The sequence below is a fragment of the Heloderma suspectum genome, chromosome 7, assembly GCF_057233095.1.
Source record: "Heloderma suspectum isolate Gila_16-S chromosome 7, 16-S_ref, whole genome shotgun sequence".
In the NCBI taxonomy this organism is placed as follows: Eukaryota; Metazoa; Chordata; class Lepidosauria; order Squamata; family Helodermatidae; genus Heloderma; species Heloderma suspectum.
The window spans coordinates 112,612,105-112,638,973 of NC_139464.1; the positions used below are offsets into that span (position 1 = coordinate 112,612,105).

The following is a 26,869-nucleotide window of genomic DNA, read 5'->3' on the forward strand; positions in this document are numbered from 1 at the left end:
TTAGTTTTCTTTCTATAAACCAAAACATGCCTGGGACATAAAATATCGCACAAAGTCTGTGGATTTTTGCCGTTGAGTGCTTTTGTGTCCTGTGCCCTTCTGATTAAACTGCATGTGATCTTAGACTGTTTCGAGTGCCAAGAAGAGGAGCAAACCCCTGGATCGCCCAAACACTGGGAAACTGAAACCTAAACCCCATTGTTATGCTGATGGTAATCTGCTGGGGGAAAGATCTGTCTCCAGTGGAGAAGGTCAGTGACTGCTGTTAGCAACAGAGAACAAAATAGTTGCGCTGAGAAGGGGGGGGGGCGATGTGGAAGTCATAGAATCATAGAATAGTAGGGTTGGAAGGGGCCTACAAGGCCATCGAGTCCAACCCCCTGCTCAATGCAGGAATCCAAGTCAGTGGGTTGGCATCATGTTCACCTGATCCTGTCCATGGTGATGCAGGTACCTTGAAAGGCAGGAATGGGAGGACCTGGTACACAACTCCACAGCCAGTTCACCAAAGAGCAGCCAGAGACATTTTGCATGAACATCTAGGGCCAAAGAGGGGTGCCAGAAAAGACACTGTTTCAGAAAGCTTTGAGCTACTTCTCACAGAACCCATCAGCCTCTTAATCCATGACACAAACAGAGAGGCAGAGCCTGTCACCAGAGAATGGAATGAGAGCAACCCAACCAAAATGCATCAATGGAAGCACCTTGACATTACCGGGTTGAAGGCGTACACTGGACTATTGCTTCTGGCGGGGGCATCCGGTGGACATCATGAAGCCTTGGAGGGATTTTGGATTCAACTTCGGGGCGCACCTTCTTCAGAGCAACTATGACCCTTAGAAGATTTCGAACATCACAAGGCTCATGAGGTTTGATAATAAGGCAACAAGAGAGACCTATAATGCTGCTGACAAGCTTGCTGCCTTTGGGGATATCTGGAGCATGCTTGTGGAGCAGTGACCCAAGTGGTGCACACCAGGGGCAGACCTCACTGTTGATGGGCAGCTGGTGGAGTTCAGGAAGTGATGTCCATTCAAACCAGGGAAATATGGCACAAAGGTGTGGTGGTGCTGTGATGCTGGGACATCCTATCTTCTCAGGGGAGATGTGTACCTGGACAGGCAGCCTGGAGCACCACAGGAAACCCAGCTTGGGTTTAACGTGGTGACAACACTTGTGGAACCCTGTTTCCACACTGAGAGAAATGTGGCGGGGGGAAATTTCTTCTCAAGTACTGAACTTGCTGAATCATTGATAATCAAAGACTTATGTAGCCACACTAAGAAGGAATAAACTGTGCATCCCACCCGAGATGCAGCCACATCCGTGCAGGGAACCACTGTCATCACTATTTGGTTTTGACCATGACTCCACCTTGGTATTATATGTTCCCCCAAAAGGGAAAGCTGTCATTCTTCTCTCCTCGGTGCATCATGACATGGTGGTATGTGGGGAGTCCAAAAAGCCAGATGTAATTGTACATTACAATGCCACCAAAGTGGGGTGGATTGCCACCTTGTGAGGAAACTACACCTGTAAGTGGAAAGCTAACAGGTGGCCAATGGTGCTTTAAAAAGAAAAATGCTGGACATTGCAGTCATAGCCATCTATGGGTTGTGGGTCCACACACATCCTCAGTGGGAGAGTAGAGTGCCAAAACGGAGAAGGCATTTGGTCCTCTCAGCGTTCGGGAAAGAACTGCTACATCCCGAGGTGCAGCGAAGAGTGCAAGAGATGCCCAATCTTAGTTCAAGCATCAGTTCTGATGTGCATGCTCTGGGTTGTGTACACCAACTTCTGCCTCCACCTGTACAACCCTCTGGATCAAAAGGACACTGCCACTTCTGTGCTAGAGCAGTAGATAAGACAAAAACCGAAACCATCAGACGGTGCGCCAGCCGTGGGAGGTTTGTTTGTAAGGAGCATTGCATCACTGAAGTGAAGTGCTCTTTGTTCCACCAGGTTGGCACAAACAACGGCCTTTCACAGGGGACGTTTGCCTCACTGGGGACAGTTTTGTCTATGGGGTAGAAAAATGACCCCAAAGATGAACAGCGCTAGTGTTCAAAAATTATATATGTGTTTGTTCCCAGTTCGGGCCAGTTTGTGTTGGTGTTCTGCCATCTTTTGTTCAAAAACATTGTTTTTATTGTTTCTAATTGAAAATGAAAATATTTGATGTTTGAAGATTCAGAAATGTTGTTGGTTTCTCTATATGCGAAAATGGGGGGTTATTGCGTATTCAAAACAAACATTCCACCTTATGTGATTGTTTTCTGGATCTGGGTGTTTTGGTATTGTTAAACACACTTCATTATGATGAATAACAAAAGAGTGGTATTCTGGGTCATTTTATACATTTCCAAATGTGTTGGAATTCTGGTCGGGTTCCAAAAAGACCCCAAACACAACATTTGTTAGGTTTTTCTAGTGACAGTATGAAGGTTAATGTGTGAATTCTCTTCTCGTTTGAGGTGGTAGAGCATGCATTGAAACTAGGTGAGCCTCCAGCGTTTTGGTCAGAAACACACAAACACAGGGATCACAAACCGTGCAGCCCTTGAAATGCAGCTATAATTTCATAGTAACTGATCAGATACGATGGGCTGGGATTGAACATAAGTTTGTAACTAACAGCTTCTAGAGTTTTGAACTAGTAAGTAACTTTTCAAACTAAGGAATTCTGCACTGTGTTTTCCAATGATATATGAAACCAGACAAAGCATCTGAACCTGAGTAGCAAAAGTCTGATGAAGAGTTGACTTAAGTAGAATGAAGTGATGTGAATAGAAATACAGTCTCCTGGACTATTGCAGCTAAAGCAGCATTTCTGCCCTGTATCAAAAGCTATTGCATGAAGTATAATGTTTAAAAGCATGCATGGGGTGCTCTGATTATGTTGTTTACCTCGTTATTACATTTTCATCCCACTCTTCCTGCAGGAAACTTGGGTAATGTACATTTTTATGCTCAAAAGAGTGCTGAGATAGGCTAGGCTGAGGTAATGACTGGTCCGAGGTCATTCAATAAGCTTTGCGGCTGACTAGGGGCTTAAAACTCTGATCTTCCACTTCCAAATTTAGTCCTTTAGCCACTACAGCATGCTGGTAATCATTGGGGCGGTGGCCATGCTTCGCACGTTCAACCCAAGTTCCTGAAGAGGAGAGCAAGCAATGAAATTTAAGAGCTGTCACTTTCCTGTATGTATCACTGAGGCACTAGGCAGTTAGCAGGGTTAAATGAGCAAAGCAGATTTGTGAAAATTTCAGATATATAAAACAACTGAAAAAGATGCAAAATCTCTGTGTGGTGTAATCACCAGGAGCATAAGTTGGGCTTAATTCCTAAAAAGCGTAAGTTGGGCTTAATTCCTAAAAAGAGAGGCCTTGTGGCTCAGACATGAACTGTAACCATTTTCCCTGGAAAGAAGCTGTTTTCACCAATTCTAAGTATGTGGTGACAGACTGCAGTTGTGCAATGGGGAGAAAATGCTCTCTGTACATGGCCAGAGGCAATTTTCTTTGATTATTCAATATTACTCCATTTCTGCTTCTTTAAAAAGTGGCATGGCCTAAGATGGGAGGAGTGGTACTAAACCGATATGGTTAAACGAGGAGGCATGGGGCTGCAAGACCTGCATGAACTATACCTGCAAGATCTTATTCATCCTTTTTTTTTCTAATTAATACCACAACTTATTCTTCATGATTGTTTTGTTTTGAATGAGACTGCTTTTGTACATGCAGACAGGACTTATTAATGCTAGTGAAAGCCATGCTGGAAGATCAGCAACTCTTTCAGCTCTGCTTAACCTTGTAATTCAGAACAATCTAAACAAAGGCATTTTGTCTTTCATCTTATTATGCAGTATTGCTTTCATTTTCATCTTAAGCAAAAAAAAAAAAATCCTTTCTCCCTCAATCCATCTAATGTGAACCATACTGAAGCAGTTTGTTTTACTAAGCGCTTGAAGATGGAAAGAGATATCGTTGATGCTGGTTTCCCTCTCATCCCAGATGAATGCAGACCTTGTTAAAAGAACTGGAATGCTAATGGAGGCTTAAACCTCCTTATTTGTCCAGAAAATAAGTACTTTCCAGGTAGTGTGGCAGTGCCAACATTTTCTCACTGGTTTCTTAATATGCCTCAGCATTGACTTAGGTGGAAAGGTATTATTATACACCAGCCTTATCCAAGCTGGTGCTCTCCTGATGGACTACAAGTCCCATCTTCCCTAGCCAGCAGGGCTATTGGCTGATGGGAGTTGTAATCCAACACATCTGGAGGGCACCAGGTTCAGTTTGATTGTGCCAAGGGCCAAGTGAAGAAAGAGGCCTCTCTCATTTAACTTGCCAGTTGATGCTGACAAAAGGCATCTCCGTCACAAAGGTCTTATCTAAAATGAGCCATTGTGGAAGGTATATGTAAAGGTACATCAATCTGCAGTGTGGGAGCTTGTCGGAGCAGTTTGTACAGGTCTGTGTTTGGCTGGGAAAGAGATCAGTTCTGAGGTAGTGAGTGGATGGGCTATGGTAGGCTTCCCAAAACTGGCGCCCTCCAGATGTGTTACACTACAATTCCCATCATCACCAACCAGCATGGGGCAGGCTGGGCTATGAAATCTCTAGGTTGAGAGCTGGCAACCCCATCCACAGGTAAATCCTTCGTTGTTTTAATCACACTAACTCAGGAGCTCTGTTCCATGTCAGAATTCTGCTCACATTCTAATTTGGAAATGTGGGAGAGCATGATAGGCACTGTTACTGCTGTTTTGCATTTGCAGGATACATAAAACAAGAAAATGAGAATCATTCTTAGAAGGCTTCCATTCTCAAAATAGTTTGTGTATGCTACAATGATCTCCTAGGAAACCCATATTCCTGTTTTGGGAATACACTGAAATGGCACGTTGGATAAAATTAAATCGTAGTTACTATCATAGTTTCTATTGGTGTTGCTTTTTTTCTTCCAGTGGGAAAATTCCCTGAAGTGTCCTAGCTAATGGCTTTCCTGAAAGGCTTGGTGGTCTTGCTGAACCTGAACATAAGGCTGTACTGCAAATTTAGGGTTCATACTCAGGTCTTTCACACAAGAAATTCTTCCTGCAGTTTTTATTTATCATCAGATGCAGATAGAGGAAAGGGCTCCTGTGTCTTTTAATAGGTCTGTGCAGAAATGAGAAATTTTGACAGCTGCAGCTTTTCTCACTTGTGCAAAATAAGGCTTTAACTGCCAGAAATTCCCTCTTCTACACATTATAAAAAAGAAAGGAGCCCTGCCATCTTCTATTGGATCTGGACACCGTATGAATAATATACAAGAACTGTAGGGAGATTTCTTAAATTCCTTCTTCTATATAGCTGTTGCTAGCCTGGCAACTTCATACCAGGCGTTGATCTAAGTGGAATTTGCTGACTGTTCTGCAACTGACCATCTGAGCCTGACCTTTCACGGACTCTGCCACAGGGCCCAAACTTGGAACAGAGAGCTAAATGTCTCAGATAAAGTAGCCATTTTTGCTGTTCTTCATTTGGTGTGCATCCAAGGCTGTTAGCTCTTTGATCTCAGGATACTCAACTTTGGTTTATTTTATAAAAAGAACTGTGGATAATGCCTTTGCTGCTACTTCAGATAACTGGATGAAAAACATTCTTAATTTGTCATGATGATTGTGATTGCCAACTGTCAACTCAAAGGTTTTTTTCTGCCCTTTTATAGTGCCCTAAGACAATAAAAAAGTATCCAGACATTGTGAGTGTTTCACCTTGTTCCTCTTCCAGTCCCTACGCCCATTATTGTCCCCTTTGGTGTGGGATAAATGTAAAGTTCAGGTTGCTAAGGAAGGTAGGAGAGCAGCATGGGTGAAAGGACAGGCAGAGCTGTGGCTTGGGAGGTACAGCATCTGAACGCTCTCTGTCCTAAATGGACAAGAATAATCTCTGGGTTGGTGGCTAGCTACTCTAAGGCAGGCTCAGGCCTGATGCATGTGTAAAGGCAGCCCCCATGCAAACATCTCGGGAGTTTGTGGGATCATAAACAGGTTTGTGGCATGACTGTGTTCATTTAGAGGAACTGTTTGTAAGAACTCGCCACTTGCATATAGGGGTTATCTCTACGTTCGTGGATTAGCAGCTTCGCACAGTGTCATGACTCCCCTGGGAGATTCTTCATCAGAGGAAAAGCTTGAACTGTCAGAGCCAGATATTCCCAGAGAACAGGTCACCTCAGGGGACCCTGAGATTGCCCAAGATGGGGATGCTGAGCCACCACCAATCCCCCAAGAATGTCAACACCTAAAGAGTCAGGCTAGAACAGTGGCCAGGAGAAGCCTGCCTGCTAAAGTGGTATCCTCAAGAATAAAGGCCTTTTGTGAGCAAGTTCTCAGTTGAGACCTGCTGGTTGCTGAAAAAACACCTTATTTCAGCTCTCAGTACTTTGGAACTGTGCTTCTCCTGGGACTGAACACTTGTGCTGCTGACTCCTGATAAGACCTTGCTTTTGGGTTGCCCTTTTTTCTGAACTGGTAATACTGTGTTTTTGACCTTTTGCTTGCCTACTGACTTTGCTGAATGAGTTTGCCCCAGGGCTGAGCTTGATCCAGCCATGGCAGGACGCACAGCCTTGCAAGTCAAGACTGATGATGCTGCAAGGTGGGGCCTGGTCATATTATGTCACATGATTACTACCTCTTGAAAAAGAAAACCGATCTGGAGCTTAACAGATTTATACCCTGTCTTTATAAAAAGATTTGTACCTGCACCTGTTTTCTATAATACAAGAGGCCATTCATTAAATGGTGAAAGCTACTGCTCAAACTCTATGCTTATTCAGTCTTTCTGAATGCTAATAGAGTTAAATTTGGGGCTATGGAAGACGTTGTGTTCCATGATGGTTAATTTTTTCTTTGTTTGGTAATTTTTGTTTTAACAAGAAGCTGTGATTATGGGTGGGTGGGGGATACAAAAATACATGAACATTCTGAGTACAAATATTTAAGACAAATAATTGTGCCCAGCTGGATAGGTCTTAAACGGAATGCGAACCAGCCAATTAGCATTCCCTGGCTGTGCACAGAAGAAGGCTGTTTTTATTTTTAAAAATGCACCTCTCCAAGAGCTAATGAGATATGGCAATTCTGTAGCTTTTCCTTGGGTTACACAGTCATATGATTTTTAATTAGGAGAGTTTGTCTGACTACTGGGGTTAATATTTGAAATAAGCCCAGCCCCCCCCCCCCCCCCCGGCAAGATCCTAGCAATCCTAAACATGGAGCATGACTAACTGGTCAACATTTTTTCTTTAAACAAAGAAACACTGTAGGTTGGAGAGGAGTGTAGAAGAGTTGCTTATGATATTTCTGTTTGTAACTATGGATACTTCACATTACACATTTTTACATATTACCTTTCTAGCTTGACTTTTGATCTAAGGGCAAAACGGAATGTGATGGGGCAGCAACATTTGTGCATCATATGCCTGCCCCATTCATATCTAAGTCCCCCTCCCCGCTCCCATAATTTTTATAACAAAAGGTGTGTATGAGAGGAGGGGAGCTGAAACCACTTCCTGCCTTGCCTCCCTACACTCTTGTCACAGCAGACTTTTTTTTTTTTTTTTGGCTCGGCTCTGATTGTGGAAGTGAGCTGAGAGAAAAAGCTTAGACGCCATGGAGTATGAGGAAGGTCAGCTGTCCTCCTCAGCAAGCACCGTTTGTTGTAAAAGTTAGACCCCACCCCATCCTGACATTAGTCACAAATAGGGCAGATGTAAGAATAAACGTCCTGCCAACCTAGCAGTTCGAAAGCAAGAAATTGGAAGTAGATAAATAGGTACCGCCTCGGCGGGAAAGGTGACAGCGTTCCGTGCACCTCGGTGTTCAGTCATGCCGGCCACATGGCCACGGAAGCGTCTTCGGACAGCGCTGGCTCTTCGGCTTGCGAAACGGGGATGAGCACCGCACCCTAGGGTCGGACACGACTGGTTGGGGACACCTTTACCTTTTTAAGAATAAACAAATAGGGCTTGCCCTGGCATGCCTAGTTGGGCCCCAGGTTGGGCCCTCAAGGTAGTCTACAATAATGAAACATAGCCCACATCAAAACAAACTATTTTAAAAAATGGAAATAAAAACAATTTTAAAATACAGCACAATGATAAAACAGGAAAGCAAACAAACCCCATTTACCTATCCATCCCCAAAGCCCTAGAGGATCTTTTAATTGGCTTTTTAAATGCTAAAAAAGAGAGATGACCTTTCCTGGGGAGAGCATTCTATAATGCGAGCATCACCACTGGTAAAGTCCTGGTCTTCCTGGTCATAAAAGCAGTGGACGGCATCCATGGAATTTTAAGCAGACCATGTGTGAACCCAAGCAACAAGGGGGCTATCTGGCAACAATTTCCAGAGGGAAATATGGGAACAAGTTATCCTGGTCCCAGACCATTGTATTCTTATGGCCACTGAAGTTAAAGGAATTTGTAAACGCATGGCTGACATATATCCAGTTCTGGTGAGCAAAAGACTGGACACATGTTAAGGCCTCAGCTCATGGCCCTACTGTTTCCCGGCTATGTTCTAGGTGAGAAATACGTACCTAATACAACCTCACAGCAGTGCAATGAACAATTGAAAGGAGCTGGATTTCCATTGATAGTGGCAAAACATTTTTATCTATAGTGTGTATAGTTTTAAAGTGGTCAATATGGTTCATAAAATAAATAGCTATTTTTAATTAGAATAATACACCTTAGAGATGTGAGTACTTTATTCTAATAATGTGGTTAATGTGCACTCTCCTTCCCTGGTATAAACAGAAGAAACTGCCTTAAAGATACACATAATCAGTTGCTGAATTATCACTATCTTTTTTGCCATAGAGAAAACAGCTTCTGGGCTTTCTTCCAGTGGACATGGTCTCTTTCACAGCAGGGCCCTGGAATTTCTAAGAATGTGAAACATTAATATAAAAATAATCTGAATAATACTGTTCAATAGGACACCATCACACAACCATGGAAAATAGATCTGCTTTTATAAGGGCACAATCCTATGCATGTTTAGACAGAAAAATGTCATACAACTCCTAGCACTTCCCAGCCAGAGAATGCTGGAAGCTGTAGGACTTTTTTTCTGTCTAACCATGCATAGGATTGCACCATAAGTGTCTTTTGTGACAATGGCCTTGAAATCTTTAGTTCTACAATGGCCAGGAGGATTGTAATTAAAAACAAGGAAAAGTCTCAGCTTGCATGAAATTAAGATATAAGCCCTCTTCTTGGCATCTGAAAGCTACAGCTCACTCAAACTTACACTCTGCTCAAGGTGCTACTGCGCTCAGGCATTCAGTACCTTTAATTTTAGATTAACACAGCTTTCCCATTATATAAAACTTGGAAGACACAGATTTGTAGGCCTTCATTTTGTAAGATTGATTTAAATGGTCTTGTTGACCTTCTAAAAATATTTCCTTAATTAAAGCTTCTATCATACATGCCAACTAGGGAGTAAGCTCCGTTGAACACAGAGGATCTTACTTCCAAGGAAACATTAATAGGTTTCCACTGTAAGGCTGCAATCTTAAACACACATAGAATCATAGAATCATAGAATAGTAGGGTTGGAAGGGGCCTACAAGGCCATCGAGTCCAACCCCCTACTCAATGGAGGAATCCAAGTCAGAGCATCCCCGACAGATGGCTGTCCAGCGTCATCTTGAACGCCTCCAGTGTGGGAGAGCCCACCACCTCCCTAGGGAATTGGTTCCATTGTCGTATTGCTCTAACAGCCAGGAAGTTTTTCCTGATGTTCAGCCGGAATCTGGCTTCCTGTAACTTGAGCCCATTATTCCTTGTCCTGCACTCTCTGTGACAATCTTTGAGTAAGCCCCCATTAAACATACTTCTGAGTAAATATACATAAGACTGCTCTGGTGCCATGCAATTTTATATATGTCTATTCAGAAGTAAGCTCCATTGGGTTCAGTGGGACTTTCTGTGTAGGTTTGCAGCCTACGTTTTCTTCTAAAATTGCCTGCTTTCCCTCTGGACAGTACCAGATTACTTCTTAACTGATCCAGCTGTGTTTCCTGCTCTTCCTTTCATAGCCATATCAGAGAACAAAGAAGCACAATCTTTTAAAAAAATATGTATTTGACTTCATACGATCACTCAGAATTGCCAGAAAACAGATGTACTCAAGTTAATGTTCTTAATTTGAGGGGAGCTTTGGGAAAGAGTAATGCCACAGAGAAGTTAATGGCCCTTAAGGGAACGATCCTATGGCACCTAGACAGCATCTGGGGGGCCATAGGATAGTTTGGATTCCTGGATCCAAGGTCGGAGACAGTGCTCTGATCTTAGAGCTGAGAATCAGAGCTCTGACCTCCCCCTGCTTCGCAGCTGGTGTGGAAAGAACCATGCTGGTTGCCTCCCTGAAGCTGGGATCACAACCTTGGAGAGGGGTAAAAGGGGGCATTTTGGTGGGCAGGGAGGGGAGATCCCAGGATACAAGCTATCCTGGGGCCTCTCCATCGTCCTTGAATCTCCCTCCAAAACGCTTTTGCTAGATGGGCAAAAAAAGCCAGCCTAGTGAAAATGCAGGGTGAGAGGGTGGGGAGGCAAAGATCGCCTTCGCCACTCTTCCCGTCCTGCATAGGAGGATCGTAAACCTCCAAGTTCGGAGACTTACAGTGATCACAATAGGATTGCCCCCTAAAGGCTTTAGGGTTGGCATTCACAATAGAAGGGCTACCCTTTCCCTAAACAGCTCATCCAAAATGAATTATAGATATAAAAAGCTCCCAATAGATTCAGGACTGGCCCAAAACATTTTGCCACTCTCTGGTAGGTGGCCATGTGTCTTTTACAGAGGACAGCCCTCTTTTGAAGGACTGCCAGAGCACTTTCCTCTACTTTGAAGATGTCCTCCATTTGAAGTTCAGGTTTAGTACAAAGGTAAAAAACCATCAGAAGGAAGAGCTGGATCTTGAAGTTGCCCGTCAACAGCACCTAGGCAGAAGACCGAGCCAGGCACATAAGCCACCTGATTGCAGCCACCCACACTATGATGAGACGTACAGGATTTCTTTTGAAATTATAATATTGTACATCTATACATATAAATTAGCATATGCACATTTTATGTAAGTCAGTGTCCTCCTTGGTCCTCTGTTTTTGGTGATTCATAAGTGGCTACTCTTGACTGCTCATTGGAAGGACAGATACTGGAGCTGAAGCTCAAATATTTTGGCCACCTAATGCGAAGAGAAAACTCCCTGGAAAAGACCCTGATGCCGGGAAGGATTGAAGGCAAAAGGAGAAGGGGACGGCAGAGGATGAGATGGCTAGATAGCATCACCGATGCAACGAATATGAACCTGAGCACGCTCCGGGAGAGAGCGGAGGACAGGAAGGCCTGGCGTGCTATGGTCCATGGGGTCACAAAGAGTCGGACACTACTTAACGACTGAACAACAACAAAGTGGCTACTCTACCCTGTGGCTGCACCTGAACCCCAGCTGTCAGGGAAGTGTACCCCCAGCGTCTTCTGTGATATTGCAATGGCTTGTTGGGCACTGGCATGTCTAACAATATAGCCTGAGTTGTTTCTGCTGTCAGGCTGGCCCTGCATAGGTTTAATGAGAAGATGAATAAAATACCTATGCAATAAAAGCATGGATTAGAGTTGCAACAGGGATCAAAGTGAGTAATGGAGAAACAGTTTAATATAAATAGCTGTGTGCATCTTTGTTTTGGAAAAGTGCTAATGGGATTATGTTAAAGGTGGCAGGCAACATAATATCTAAACATGGCATCTGCTTTTACAAAGAGAGGTACATGCTGTGGGAATCAAGGAACAGTGTGGATAAGGGCTAGGTAAGGAAAATTGGTGGTGTTACCTTCCCTCTGAGGTTAAGGAAGCGGGTTTCTGAGGCAGAGGACAAGATTTCAGGCTGGCTTAAGGCATGATGACTCTTCTTTTAGAAACTAAGTATGGCCCACCAGCAGAAAGCCCACTGTAGGAATACGTTTGTTACAACAAAACAGCAAAGCTCTATGGCACCTTAAAGACTAGCTGCACAATCCTAGTCATGGCTATCCAGAAGTAAGCAACTTTGAGTTCAGTTGACCTTTCTTCCAGATATATATGGGTGTGTGTGCATAGATAGGCACACACACACAGTTATACATCTAATGTAAAACCTGCATTCTAGCAAATGTCGCTTTGGTTGAAAATTGTTTCTGTCCTACATCCGTAGTGTTCATAAGTGACACCAATATCAAAGTTCTTTTTTATAATTCTCACTTGTGAAAAAGCCTTTAGGCCGGTTCTGCATTACCTTAAACTATTGCATTGGGGTTTTGTAGGGGGTGGGGTGTTTTTTTTTTTTTGCTACATTCATCTCCTTCTCTGCTGGGGCAGGGGAAGGTCAGGGGCTTGAAGGAGGTAGATGGGGAATAATTGGAGTGAAGCTTTCCTCTGCTTGGTCCCCTTTCTATTCCACATCTCTCCTCTCTGTCCCACTCACAGAAGAACTCAAGAATATTAATTAATTAATTACATTTCTATACTGCCCAATAGCTGAAGCTCTCTGGGCAGTTCACAACAATATCTGATTGCGTCCTTCATTCCACTGATTACTTGGTGTGCAGTCTCATGATGGACGGTCCAACTGAAGAACCATCCTCATTTTTATTCTGCAGCTAGCCTTGATAATTGGCAGATTGCACGTTCTGTCAGGGAGCCCCATCCATCAGATCAGCCTTCCCCAATTTGGTGCCCTCCAGATTGACTGGGAAGGATAGGAGGTGCAGTCCAGCATATCTGGAGGGCAACAGATTGGGGGAGTCTGTTGTAAATGATAACTGTGTGCTGAACATGGCAAAGGAAGCCAGTTCTCAAACAGTGGGGTGCTGGTGGAGTGGGGGGAGTGGAACGCTTGGAAGGGCGATGCACATTTCTGGAAGGGACAGAATCTTAAGGCAGGTGGAGCATTCCTCCCCTCATCAGCAAGGACATGGGTGGGTTGAATGCCCTCTAGCAGAGAACCTTAATTTGTTCATGTTAGAGTAGTGTGTGTGTGTAGGGTTGACTGCTCCTTCACTTGTCCCATCATCGTAACCTGATTAAAAAACAGCCACTACTTTGTTCTAAAAATATTTTCCTGTGTGTGCCGGTTTTAGGGAGGGTGTCAGACACGTCTTACTCTTTTCCTTTACAGTGCCTGTGTTGGATCTTTCTTTCCTGAACTTGGACAGTGCTAGTTGCAGCGGCGCTCCCCCCCTGTCCACCTCCACACAGTCCCACGATTCTAGCGCTACCTCCTGACACTGGAAGGGTGTGAATTCCCCTCCACTCTTGTTGCACACAGCAGCTCCGTTTTCAGCTAACGTCTCACCGGTCATCACTGGCCATAAAGCACAATCCATAGAAACACAATCTAGAGAAAGGTGCACACTTACACATGAAAGCTCACAGTAAAGCACTCATAGCTATTTGATTTCGTTGGGACTTAAGTGAGCCTAATGTGCTGGATTGTGTCCACTGACATCTATTTTTAACATGAACCTCGGCTTAATTAGTGTTCTGGAATATGCTTCCAAATCAAGAGACAAGGTGAAGTCACAGACTAATTTAGGCACTAACATTTCCAGCTGCTTGTGGCAAAAACAATCACAACACTAATATCGTACTGTACCTCGTAAAAGAATATAAAAAGGAGATGTGTATTTAAAAAAAAAAAGTACAACTACTGTGTGTGTATGTGTGTGCGTGCGTGTGTGTGTGTGATGTGTGCTTATATTTAATATGTACGTTTTGGTGCTCCTTCATGATATTGCAGTTGAGGGAAAATATGGAGGGAGAGTTAAAAAGCAAGTCAGAACAAAAAAACGTCCAGTGGAATCTGAACAGTGGATCTGAAACTTGATAGTAGACCTACAAATACTTTGGATGTGGTTTAATTCCTGTCATCTCCAGTTAAAAATGATTTTGGTTACAGGCTTGGGAGACACCTCTGCATGAGATTTGTGGAGCTGCAGCCCCTACGAGTAGACAGTAGTGGCTAAATGAACCAATGTCTTGATTCATCATAAGGGAGCTTCATATATTCCCAGGAGGGACTGTGGCCTATCAAAAATGAATTGTATTTACTAATAGCGAACTTATTATTCTCTTAATGCTGTTCTTTATGTAGCCAAAAGAGGCACCACCCACACATGAGGGAGGTATCATTTGCTTTGGTGAAAACTCCAAGGTTTGCAGAAGTACAAAAAGAAAAGAAAAAAAGGGCCAATTAGATTGGTGGGTACACAAGACAGGGCCTTTTTGGTGGTGGTCCCATATTTCTGGAATTCCCTCTCAAGGGATATACAATAGGTCTTCCTTTGCTGGCTCTTAGATAGGCCTTAAACATTTTTTGTTTCATTCTGCTTTTAGTTAAAGATGCTGTGGCAGATTTTAACTGTTTTACTGCTGCCGCCACAGTTTTAAATAGTTTGTAAAGTCATTTACAGAGCAATCCTGTGCCTGTCTGCTCAAAAGTAAGTTACATTGAGTTCAATGGGGATTACTCCTACCTAAGTGGCATAGAATCATAGAATAGTAGGGTTGGAAGGGGCCTACAAGACCGTCGAGTCCAACCCCCTGCTCAATGCAGGAATCCAAGTCAGAGCATCCCTGACAGATGGCTGTCCAGCCTCGGCCTCCAGTGTGGGAGAGCCCACCACCTCCCTAGGGAATTGGTTCCATTGTTGTATTGCTCTAACAGTCAGGAAGTTTTCCCTGATTTTCAGCTGGAATCTGGCTTCCTGTATCTTGTTCCCATTATTCCGTGTCCTGCATTCTGGAATTATCGAGAAGAGATCCTGGTCTTCCTGTCTGTGACAACCTTTCAAGGACTTGAAGAGCACTATCCTATCTCCCCTCAGTCTTCTCAAGGCTAAACATGCCCAGTTCTTTCAGTCTCTCTTCATAGGGCTGTGTTTCCAGTCCCCTGATCATCTTTGTTGCCCTCCTCTGAACCCTCTCCAGCTTGTCTGCATCCTTCTTAAAGTGTGGTGCCCAGAACTGGACACAGTACTCCAGGTGAGGCCTAACCAGTGCTGAATAGAGGGGAACTAGTACTTCCTGGGATTTGGAAGCTATGCTTCTATTAAAGCAGCCCAAAATAGCATTTGCCTTTTTTGCAGCCACATCACATTGTTGGCTCATATTCAGCTTGTGATCTACAACACTTCCAAGATCCTTCTCGCGTATAGTGTTGTTGAGCCAAGTATCGCCCATCTTGTAACTGTGCACTTGGTTTCTTTTTCCTAGGTGCAGAACTTGGCATTTATCCCTATTAAATATAATTCTGTTGTTTTCTGCCCAGCGCTCCAGTCTATCAAGAGCACTTTGAATTCTGTTTCTGTATTCCAAGGTATTAGCTATCCCGCCCAATTTTGTGTCATCTGCAAATTTGATCAGCATTCCCTGCACCTCCTCCTCCAGGTCATTGATAAAAATGTGGAAGAGCACTGGGCCCAGGACTGAGCCCTACAGTACCCCTCTCGTTACCTCTCTCCAGTTTGAGAAGCTACCACTGATAAGCACTCTTTGAGTTCAGTTCTGTAGCCAACTGTGGATCCACCGGATCGTTGTTTCATCTAGGCCACTTTGAGCTAGTTTGCTCATCAGGATATCATGGGGCACTTTGTCGAAAGCTTTGCTGAAGTCGAGGTATATGATGTCCACAGCATTCCCACAGTCCACAAGGGAGGTTACCTGATCAAAAAATGAGATCATATTTGTCTGGCAGGATTTTTTCTTGACAAATCCATGTTGGCTTCGAGTAATCATTGCATTGTTTTCAAGGTGCTTACAGAAGGATTGCTTTAGAATCTGCTCCAGAATTTTCCCAGGGATTGCTGTCAGACTGACTTGTCTGTAGTTCCCAGGTTCCTCCTTTTTACCCTTTTTGGAGATAGGGATAACATTAGCTCTCCTCCAGTCATCTGGCACTTCACCCGTCCTCCATGATTTCTCAAAGATAATAGACAGTGGTTCTGAGAGTTCTTCTGCCAGTTCCTTTATGACTCTAGGATGCAGTTCATCTGGCCCTGGAGATTTGAACTCATTCAAAGTATGGTTCCTTGACCATATGCCTATCACAAGTCAGGAATTTCCTGGAGGGGCCATATTTTGCAGAATTTGTCTCCCAACAAATATAGGGGAAATTGAAGTACTCATTACTACTACATCATGTTTCCTTGAAACCTTGGCAATTTGCTTTTGAAAAGTTTCATCCTCGTCTTCTCCTTGATTGGGTGGCCAGTAGTAGACTTTGACCACCATGTTCCTTTTATTCTTTGATCCATTTATTTTAACCCAGATGCTCTTGATGGGGCAGCCTGTTGAGCTGGCCTGGAAAGTGAATTAGATTCCTTTTTTAGTTTTGGAATTTTAAAAGTTGATTTTTAATTGTATCCTAGTTTTAATTTTGTATGTAAGCTGCTGTGGGAGAGCCTTTTGCTCTGAAAGGCAGCATAAAAATCCTAGTAGTAAGTAGGTAAATAAATAATAAAATGGGGCAGGGGACACACACACAGACACTCCAAAACATCCTGATCAGGACTAGGCATGCTTAGTGGCCACAGAATTCTGAGTATCTGTTAAGGGGCAGCGGGACGGGGGAGGGGACAGAAAACTGCGAGGAGGAGAAAGAAGATAGAATGGAGTATCCTGGAAAAGGGCATGGCTGTTTGGCTGGAACCTGAAGAAGAGCACTCTGCATGAAAACATCCTGTTGCAGATCCCACTAGTAAATAGTACTGGTAATCGTTTGTTTTTTGTGAACCCTTATAACCTGCACACGATTGGTTATTGTGGGTTCCTCCTTGATTAGCTTGTAAATGCACTGAGACATCAGCAATGTTGTCTTCCATCTTGCATCCTCCTTCTGTGTTTTGCCACCTTTTTCTTTTCACGTAAAGTAAGAAAAGAAGGAATAATTGCACAGTGTCTTTTGAGGGGTAGTGCTAGAAGCCCTCTGTCTAGAAGCACCCTCAGTTTGACGCCCTGACTAGGGATGCTTCCAGATGGGGGACTCCCAGCACTACAGCAAGCAATGTAGGCAGATCTGAGAGAGATAAATTAGTGAGCAAGAACACAACCCTGCCTAACCCCTTTAGTAGTTGGGATAGTATTAGAAAGGTGACCTGGCTGAGTGCAATGCACATGTATAGTAGAGCATCCTACCCTGCTTGTTCAGATGTGGAGCTAGCTACTTCAACTCTGTTTGGTGGGGCGAAATGTCAACATTACCCAGAAGGTTGCAGTATTTTTAAATACAGTTTTAAAATTTAGACCTAAGATGCTTGCAAATGCTGATCCTTGATTTTGTTCATTGAACATTAAGTAGATGCAGTTGCTGTCTCTATAGTGTTGCGAGTATATATGTTTATTTTCATGTGCATTTCCCTTTTGTTTGTAAGGAGATGTGACTGGTCTGTGGACTAATTTTAAATTATCTATCCTAGCACTACAGATCAAAAGGCATTGTGCATCTAAAACACAGGAAGGTTACAAATGAAAGGCAACTATGGTGCCCTGGACTCCCCAGTTCAGTGTTTGAAGCAGGTCGACTGCAGGATAAAATCCTCATCTCGAACTACCATAGACACCGAAGAAGCTACCTTAAACAAGAGCAAGCTTCTCCTGTGATAATTTCTGGAGAGCAGGTTTTGTGCCTGCTGAGAGGAAAAGCACTGGAGCGGGAAGCTGCCACTTGGTCCACCAGGAGGTTATGAAGAACAGACGTTGTTTTTTGGCCTTGTTGTTTGCTTGCCCATTAGGCAAAGCAACAGCAAATTCTAAACTAGTCTGACAGCTTTGTCTTGTCTGGGAAGTGGTAATAATAGCCTGGTGAGCAAGAGTCTGCATGTCAAAATGGGCAAGACAGCTGTGTGGTGCAGTAAGTGTGCGGTTGCCACCTTTTTCCCCTGACCCTGCTCTTGAGCCTTTAACAGCTGTATGACACACAGAGAAAGGGAACAGGTGAAAGTCTTCCTGACATGGAGATAAATGGTGGGATAAGTCTCACCTTCTAAGTGTGTGTGTGTAGTTCCTTTGAAAGTCTCAAATGCAAGACCAGTAAAAAAAGATGGCGATCCTAAATAAGTGGCAAGACAATGAATTAATCTGGTGGACATATAAGGCTGTAAGGTAATGAACACATACGTAGGGAGAGGATCCCTAACCTATGCACATTCAATTGAATGTCTGCATAGGGTCTGCATGTGTACAGCTGTACATGTGTAGGTTTCTGCACATGGAAAAACAGGTTTTCTGGTAGCGTGACGAGAGCCCCATGTACATACAGTTGTCCACATGTCAACTCCATGTAGGCATTGAACATAATGCCTGTAGGTTCTCTCCCCATCCCATGCCTTCACTCACCATAGTTATGTCATGTGAGCAGGGCTTCCGATAGGTTAAATCAGTGATTTAGGGCGCAATCCTACGCATGTTTAGACAGAAAAGAGTCCCACAACTCCTAGCAATCCCCAGCCAGCATAACTCTACAATGCATGCTAGACAGAACATTTAGTTTGGCCTTCTGCTACCGAAATACAAAATGAAAAACTGATTGTGCTCTCATAATGTCAACTGTATCATAATGAATAACATTTGCGTAGACTGAGGAGATGTGAAATGTTCGCTATTGTTGACTTTATGTGACAGAGGGCCTATTAATGCAGTAGCAAATTATTTGACAAGCCTGTGTGAGTTGAAAATCGCAAAGGTTTTCTCAGCTGCAGTTCTTCAACAAGAGTTCATGCTGTGAACAGGTTTGCTGTGTCCTCTTAAGAATACTGTATTGTCTGGAAATTGTAGTTATTGATTAGGTTGTTGGTATGGTGTATTTCATTCATAAAGTTAAAAAATAGAATAAAAAGTATTAAAAAAAAAGAAACCTAACAAGCGAAGCAGCTGTAACTTACACTGGTTTACTGAGAAGAAAAGAGAAACAGAATTATTGTTGACCCAAGTATTGGTCAGTAAAAAAATCCAAACAAGGAAAGTGTCTTAATACATTTATTAGGACAACTAAACATCACAAAACAGGAAGCTGGCTTTGGAATTTCATTGAACTTTTCAGCACTGATGTGAAACAAAAAAATGAATTGGGGAAGGGGGAGAGAAAAGGAAATCATTGGTTGTGGGTGTGGTAGAGGTCCTGCTTGCAATATGTTAACATCTTAAGATGGTCATTCAAGATTATCTTTGTAGACTGATGAAGAGTAGTTTATACTGTACCCAAGTGTGCTGGGGCAAAGAAACAATGGCGACTTTCGACGATATAAAAGTAGCAGCTGTCCAAATCTGCCTCTAGCGGTAATTTCTTGATAGCCTTTTGAGAAATAGCTAATGTGTCAGGGAAAATTACAACTGACTGCAACTTCAGACAGGCTAAAACTGGTATAAGCTCAGCCAGTTTGAGCCTTGGATCTGAAGCTGCTTAAGAAGAGAATCATAGAATAGTAGGGCTGGAAGGGGCTTATAAGACCGAGGATTAAGAAGTTTTGGTTTAAAAACTGGTAAAGCAAGGAAGTAGAAAGAAGGAAGTGGGCAGGTATGTGAGTTTAGTGTGGGGCAAGGAGAATAGGCACCTATCACATGCCAGTGATTCTGTAAGTGTGTGAATGGGCAAAGTTTTAAACACCCACAACCCCAACAGTGTGTGTGTGTGTGTGTGTGTGTGTGTGTGTGTTTAAGCTACTGGTTTCCAAACCATATACTACAATTGAAGCTGACACCTGTTTTGAACAGTTAAGGTGCCAGAGCATTTGTCTTCTCTCGCTTTCCCAATATGTGGGCAGTGACATGATCCCAAGAGAGGGAGCAAAGATGCCCTGGAATTCCCTGATGTAAATATCACCTATGCTGATAGGTGCAAGGGAATCCCAGCATCCTCACCACTCCCCAGAAAGCACAGTCTCATCCCAGAACATGGACTGATGGGGCCAAAAGGGGGGAAGCATGTGGTGCTCAGGGAGGTCACTAGGCTGTCCTGCAGTTGCAAAGAGGGTGCCTACCTATTGTTTTGGTATCAGAACAAGAAAATCTGTAAGGGTGAAGTATACATCTCACTTTAATCCAGAAAGAAACTGTGCTCCAGCTATCAGCTCTTTCAGAAATGCTGAAATAAGCGGATGTAACTCTCACTACTGTCCATTCTGCAGCTGTGTAAAACTTAGAAATGTTTGTGGCAGGCTAGACAGCAGTTGTGTGCTCTCTCGCGCGTGCATGCACTGTTTGGTTTAGCAAATAATGAATACTAGAAAGACAAATACTAATTGCTAATCAGAACTCACTGGGGGAATGTGAGGTAATGGAAATGCTCTTGTGCAGTGTCAAATAATGAGATAACCATCTCAAGGCTTTTCTATAAGTAATAGCTCAAGATGTTTCTTTAATGGCTTTTGGTGGCTGGTGGCTACTTGCTATTGGATACATCCCATCTGCTTGGGTGGTAAGTGGGCGGAAACAGTTGGAATGTAGCTAGAAAAGGAAAACAGTCTTAGTTTTTGCAGCGGACTGGTAAGAAGCAGCCTGGGAAAGCTGAAAGGGATGTATGCTGAAGGGGTGAATTGGGTTTGCTTTACAGATTATTGCCATCTGTGTGCTTGCCAGCACTCTCATGTTCAACATTTGTTTTGTAAACAAATAAACTGGAATAATGCCATAGATCTCCAGTGGTCTCTCCTCACAAGGGAACTGACCCTTGTAAAATGCTGCCCCTGGAATGTCTTGCCACTCTGAACTGGGGGGGGGGGCAGGGTGTAAAAACAATTTGATTACATCTGGAATGTTGAAAGAATATGAATCTTGGAGTCCAGAATTAATGTGTGTGCATTTAGAATACTGTAGCTCTTGGCAGTTCCAAACCAGGAGAAAAAGTGGAATTTGGGGAGAAGAGAGAAACACTGCAAATAAAAAACGTGAAGTTGTGGACAAACTTTTTAATATACCTTGATTAAAATTGGGAGGGGTACCAAAAGCCAGAAAAATTGCTCTACAGGGCTCAATTTTGCCAGTTAGTTATCCCAGGAGTTGCCAGTTAGCCATCCCAGATCTATCTGTATAAACTCATCTATCAAAAAATAAGATTGCCAACTTTTTACTGGCTCCGTACCTGCTCTGTTGAGAGCAGCCTGATTCACATAATGTTTTAATTAAAAGTAAAGTGATAGGGAAAGCTCACCAGATTACCTTCTACTGCTAAAAGCACAGGAACAAGAGGCATACGTGTTGTGCCTGTGCCTTTAACACAGTCTGGCACTGAGAAGTTAATTAGGTGAGTTTTCCCCGTCACTTTATCTAATGCTTAAAAAAATCAGCATAAACTCCTCAAATTTCCAAATGGTTAAAAAAAGATATGGGAAATAATACTGTCGGTGAAACAAATGTATTTTTGAAGAGGTGAAAATAGGGCACAAATGACAATGTTTGTAGAAACATGGTCTCTACTCATGAATCATTGGAATGATGCATTTCATGTCTGCCTATGTTTATGGTAACCATGATTTAATGGTTCTATGATATTTTGGAAATAGTAACTTAAACTTGATTTTCTACCTTTATTCTTATTCCTATTCTTATTTTTCTTATATGTCTTTATAGTTTAAAACTATTTAACAAGACATTCCAGTACTTTAATCCTAACTTGTATAATTGTGTAAACTTTTATTAAGCGTCTTTAAAATATAATACGATATATATTAAAAAGGCACAGGAACAGGGCTAAGTTTTTTTTAAAAAGTGGCAGCCATAATTGAAAGGTTTCAGGGAGGGTGACGTTAATTCAGCCTTCCCCAATTTGTTGCCCTCCAGACAGGTGGTGTAGTACAGATCCCATCATCTTCAGGCAGCATGGCAACAGGTTGGGGAAGGCTGTGTGACATTGTTAAAGTTAAGTAGGTCCCAGCTTGGTCAGTGCCTGGATAGGCAACTGCTTGGGAGGTCCTGCATATGCTACTCTGAAGGGGGAGTGCATGGGGGGATAGAAGTGTGTGTGATAAATGAATTGAAGTTACAGATGCTATTGTTATACAGCTAGTGAATTTTGTCAGAACCATAGCTAGCTACTCTGATGTTTGTGAGGAAGATGAGAGGGTCAGTTCAGTTGACTGAGAAAGCTTTTATTGTTTTCCCTGTAGGACTTTGCATGGTTCACATTAAGTGTCCTGGGCCCATTCAAATCAGGCCGCTGCAAAAACTAAGACTTTTTCCCCCTTTTCTAGCTACATTCCAACTGTTTCCGCCCACTTACCATGAGATGGTTTATTTAGAAAAGCTTCTTACTAGTTAAGGCACATTTGTGGGGGTGTAATGGCATGCCATCTCTCCCACTGCTTGTTCAGTAGACCCATCTGTAGAGACATAAGAGCTACCTTATGAGCTAACTGGCGATGAGAGGATTCAAGCGAGACATGATAGGTGACTTCAACTGTCTGAAGGGCTGTCACAGAGAAGATGAACCAGACTTATCCTCTGCTGCTTCAGGGGGCATGATGGGGTGATTCCTGGATAACTCCATGAAAAACGGAATACTTCTTAGGTGGCATAATAATAGCAGAACTGTATGAGTGGCTTCTTTTTAATTTGCTGTGGCAAAAATTTCAGATACATGCAGCCTCAGAAGCTCAGCAGGGCCAGCCCTGGTTAGTACTTGGATGGGAGACTGCCTGGGAATTAGGCTTCCTGCACTGAGCAGGGGGTTGGAGTTGATGGTCTTGTAGGCCCCTTCCAACCCCATGATTCTATGATCCTGTGGATACTTAATCAGAAGTCTCCCTCAATGAGCTCAATAGGACTTGCTCCCAAGCAAATGTGCATATCATAAGCACACTTACCAGGGAGTAAGTCCCATTGAACTCAGTGGGGCTTACATCAGACTTGCTTAAGATTGTGCTGCATGATACTTCAACAGTAACATAGTTGATTGCCAGAAATATGAAAAATTGTGCTGGCTATTTTCTTGGGTTTTTTGCTTTTGAAATATGATTATAATTTATAATTGGGGTGGGCATCTTGTAGCCCTCCAGATGTTGTCGGGCAGCAACTGCTATCAAACCTCACCATTGGCTAGGCTGATTAGGGAATTGCAACCCAACTACGTCTGGAGGGCCACAAGGTGCCCACCCCACATTTAAATGATGTTTATGACTCATAGTCTTGACAACAGATACAAAGAAATAAAACTACAATTCAGGCCCATGTAAGTGAAAGGACTATTTTACCTAATCACCACTCCCTTTTCTTGTTCTCTTCCTCAATTCAGTCACGCTCTTGCTCACTTGATGATTCATTCAAGCCAAATGCTTCCAAGGAAGTAACTGCAAGATTGCAGACTTCTGTTGTGTCACTAGAACTGTGTGAATTGAGAAGGGCAAAGCTTAATCTTGAAAAGAAAATCCCTTACAGGTTCTCACAAATATAAATAGGCTTAGGAAACGAGTACCAGCAAGTATTTATAAAAATCTAAGTTAACATTTTAAATTTAAAAAGAGGCCTGGATGCAATTCACGTCAATAACTAAAATATAGCAAACATTTTAGCCAGTTTGGCTAACCACAGGTTAAAGTGTACATCTGAGAGTCTTGCACTCTGATAGGAGTCATGTAAGAATTTCCTCCAGGTGACCTATATAGAGAACATTTTGTATAGTGGAAGAAGAGCTGTTCCTTTACTTTCAGGCTGTCCATGTGGTACAAATGACTAGCATAGGCATATGAAAGTGGGCAGGCAGGCAGGATTTAGTAGGTGGCAATTTTTGTGGACTTATGTGCAAGGCTGCTCTGGTAACACTGGAGCATACCTACGGACCATATCATACAAGGCTGTGATGGCCAACATCTTTGGGAAGTGTGATGAAAGTCAACTCCGAAGGGTTGACTTTGACCTCTGTGGTGCATCTGATAGTATATATGCAGCCCTCTGTGCTTCAATGTAGTTTTTACCTTGGGTCTACCAGGGAGGAGGCCAGGAGAGGCCAAGCAGAGAGGAGTATGTCACAACCCAGGCATCAGGTCACTGTGCTCCAGCCTAGGTGTACCACAAACTCCCACTGTCTGTTCCAGGCACCTGATACCAGATTTATTCAGAAACATTTACCAGCATTGTGAGAGTGCTGAGCCATGACTGGAAGAAATTTCTGTGCAAAGGTGTCTGTGCATATATGCCTGTCTCTGCCTGTCTGTGCATATTTTTGGGTTATCTGAAGAACGTATGAATGTGTGAGGACTCAGAATACAGTTCAGCATGGCAGCTAGAATATAAATTGGCTGCATAATTTAGTGTCTGGGGTACAACTTCATGGATGCACACCAGAGAAATTAAGTTTGCAGTCTCATGCACACTTACTTGTGAGTAAGTCCCATTGATTCAGTGGAAATTATTTTCAAGTATAATAACACATAATAAGGATAGTACATTTTATATATTCAGTAATGTGATAGGGTGGGTGGGGTGATTTCAAATTGAATAGCAGCAGCTGGGATGCAAAACCCTTCTGCTTCCACTTCTTTCCACCCTGCAACTGGCTTATTTCAGTCTTGAGCCCACCTGAGAGAAAAGTGGCTGGGAAGCGCGATTACAAGGGCAGAAAGGCAGGAATTGTTAACATTCCCCCCCCACACACATGCACACACATACTAGTATTTGGCACAACCCCCCCACTCAAAGCTATGTATGCACCACTATGTTATGTACGTTTGCTCTATTTCATATTAAATTCCATTGGACTTCCGTATAAACATGTTTATGGCATGGCCGTTTGTCTGTTAAGACCCGCTGACTTATTAACCTTTAAATAGAGCTAAAGTACGCTTATCCTGTTTCTGGAGTGCTCCCGCTGCATGTAAATACACACATTTCTTTTACGGAAAACGAACCAGTTGGGACCTTTGGCTGCAGCACTAGAATTGGCCCCAGTGTAAGTGTGGCAAGTATCCTCTTCCTGGGTGGCATACTCTGGTCTCCCTAGGGGAGCGGGTCTCTTGGCAGTTAATACACAGTTTGTGCTGGCAGCATTGCACCGATCCAAGCAGGATCCTTAATCCTCTGGGTAAAATTGCTCTCAATGTTGCCCTTGCTCCATTCTATCACAGATCATATTCCTTCTTCACTCAGATTGGATTCATACAAACATCTTGGGTGTTTTGCTGCACTGGTACAACATGAAAGCTCATGCCATCGCACTGCTTCAGGAGCCCTTGATCCCATCCAGTTAAAAAAATATTGGCAGAGCAGACCATAAGATCAAACTATGAGTGTATGAAAAATGTGAATAGTAATTCTGAGTACTTCCACTGCGGAATAGCAGCTCCCAAGGGAATACACTCTGAAATACGTATTTTCCTTTATTTTTTTCCCAGTGGTGCATTCTCTGAAGTAGTTTTGGCTGAAAACAGGACTACTGGAAAACTATTTGCAGTCAAGTGCATCCCAAAGAAAGCCCTGAAAGGGAAGGAAAGCAGCATAGAGAATGAAATTGCAGTTCTCAGAAAGTAAGTATGAAGCATGTTCTTTCACGATGTTGGTCTGAATAGGATGATTGGGATTGCCCTCTGGACCCTGTTATGGGGATCAAGATAGGGGAGGAGGGTCAGACCCCACTGCAGGGGCATGATGGAGCCCTGTTCTGATTTGCAATTAGCTCAGAATAAACTTAACTATTTTCCTTTTCTTTCTTTTTTCTTGGAAAACAAATAGCTCATTTCGCTGAGCCCAGTTACAAAGTGAACTGAGGTGGTGGTGATTTGCTCATCGCTAATGCAGAAGATGGAATTGCAGTTTTGTATATTCTAACTCCTGTAATAAAACAAGTTATATTGTACTATAAGTTTTTAAAAAAATTATTGCAAGCTGTGGCAGTTTGTGTATGTAAATGCCGCCATTGTGAATTACCAGTTCTTTCACCAAATTTATTTGTTTTTTTTTTTCTTGAATTCAAAGTTAGATCACCTTTTAGCCTGTTTTACTTGAGCAATAAATATAGGAATGGGAATATATAATAAATTAACATATATGCCTAGTAACATAAGTAACAAATATATGACACCCATGCAAAGTGACGGCTATATTGGGTGAAGCTCCATTGAGATTTTTGTAAGTTTTTCTTTCTTTTTTCTTTCTATGATGTTAAGAGCACTTTATACAATGTCTGTGAACATTTTCAGCTTTATAACAGTTAATTGTACCTCTTTCCTCCAAAATGTGACTGTGTCGAGAACTACTTAGAGATGTGGAAAAAGGGCAAGGCCCAACACACTGCATCACATCCTCAAACTAGCCCTCTGCTAAAATTAATTTTGACGATAGTAGCATTGCATTACTATTTCCCCTTTTTTTCTCCTTCCACAAATTCTTCCTACAGCTGAGACCTAGACACGTAGGTGCCAAACTCGTCTGCATAGCCAAAACATTTCTCAACACAGGTTGCTAAATTTAGATGCATAGGTATGTAGGTACCCTTCTGCCGTCAGCAGAGTGCTTGTTGCCTACAGTAAGGGCCATGTTCAGCTATGCTGGCACGCTGAGTGCTGCATTAAATGCCTCACTTCTAAATAAAAACTCTTAACCGCCTGCCTGGACAACTGTACAGTAAATACAAATACTATCCGCTCTCGCAAGTGATGAGACTGTATCCTGGACTGTAATAACTGACAGCACCCTTTTTTTATTCTAACAGTATGTGACTGCATACCGTGCAGAATGTTGGCTGGTGTTCACAACATACATTTCACTGAGCCTTGAGTCTCTAGTTTCAGATCAGAATCTATGCTATTGTAATTTAAGTAGGTCAGTTACTTAAACGGAAAATAT

The 26,869-nt window shown here is 42.8% G+C and overlaps 1 protein-coding gene across 2 annotated transcripts in view; it reads left to right on the forward strand.

Annotated features, from left to right (window-relative positions):
* The window catches only part of CAMK1D (calcium/calmodulin dependent protein kinase ID), a 300,742-nt gene that overhangs the window by 109,827 nt on the left and 164,046 nt on the right, over window positions 1-26,869 (forward strand). For both annotated transcript variants that reach the window (XM_084811563.1, XM_084811564.1), the window contains exon 2: window positions 25,420-25,551. In XM_084811563.1, coding sequence (XP_084667689.1) covers window positions 25,420-25,551 — 132 coding nt within the window. The remainder of the gene's footprint in view (window positions 1-25,419; window positions 25,552-26,869) is intronic.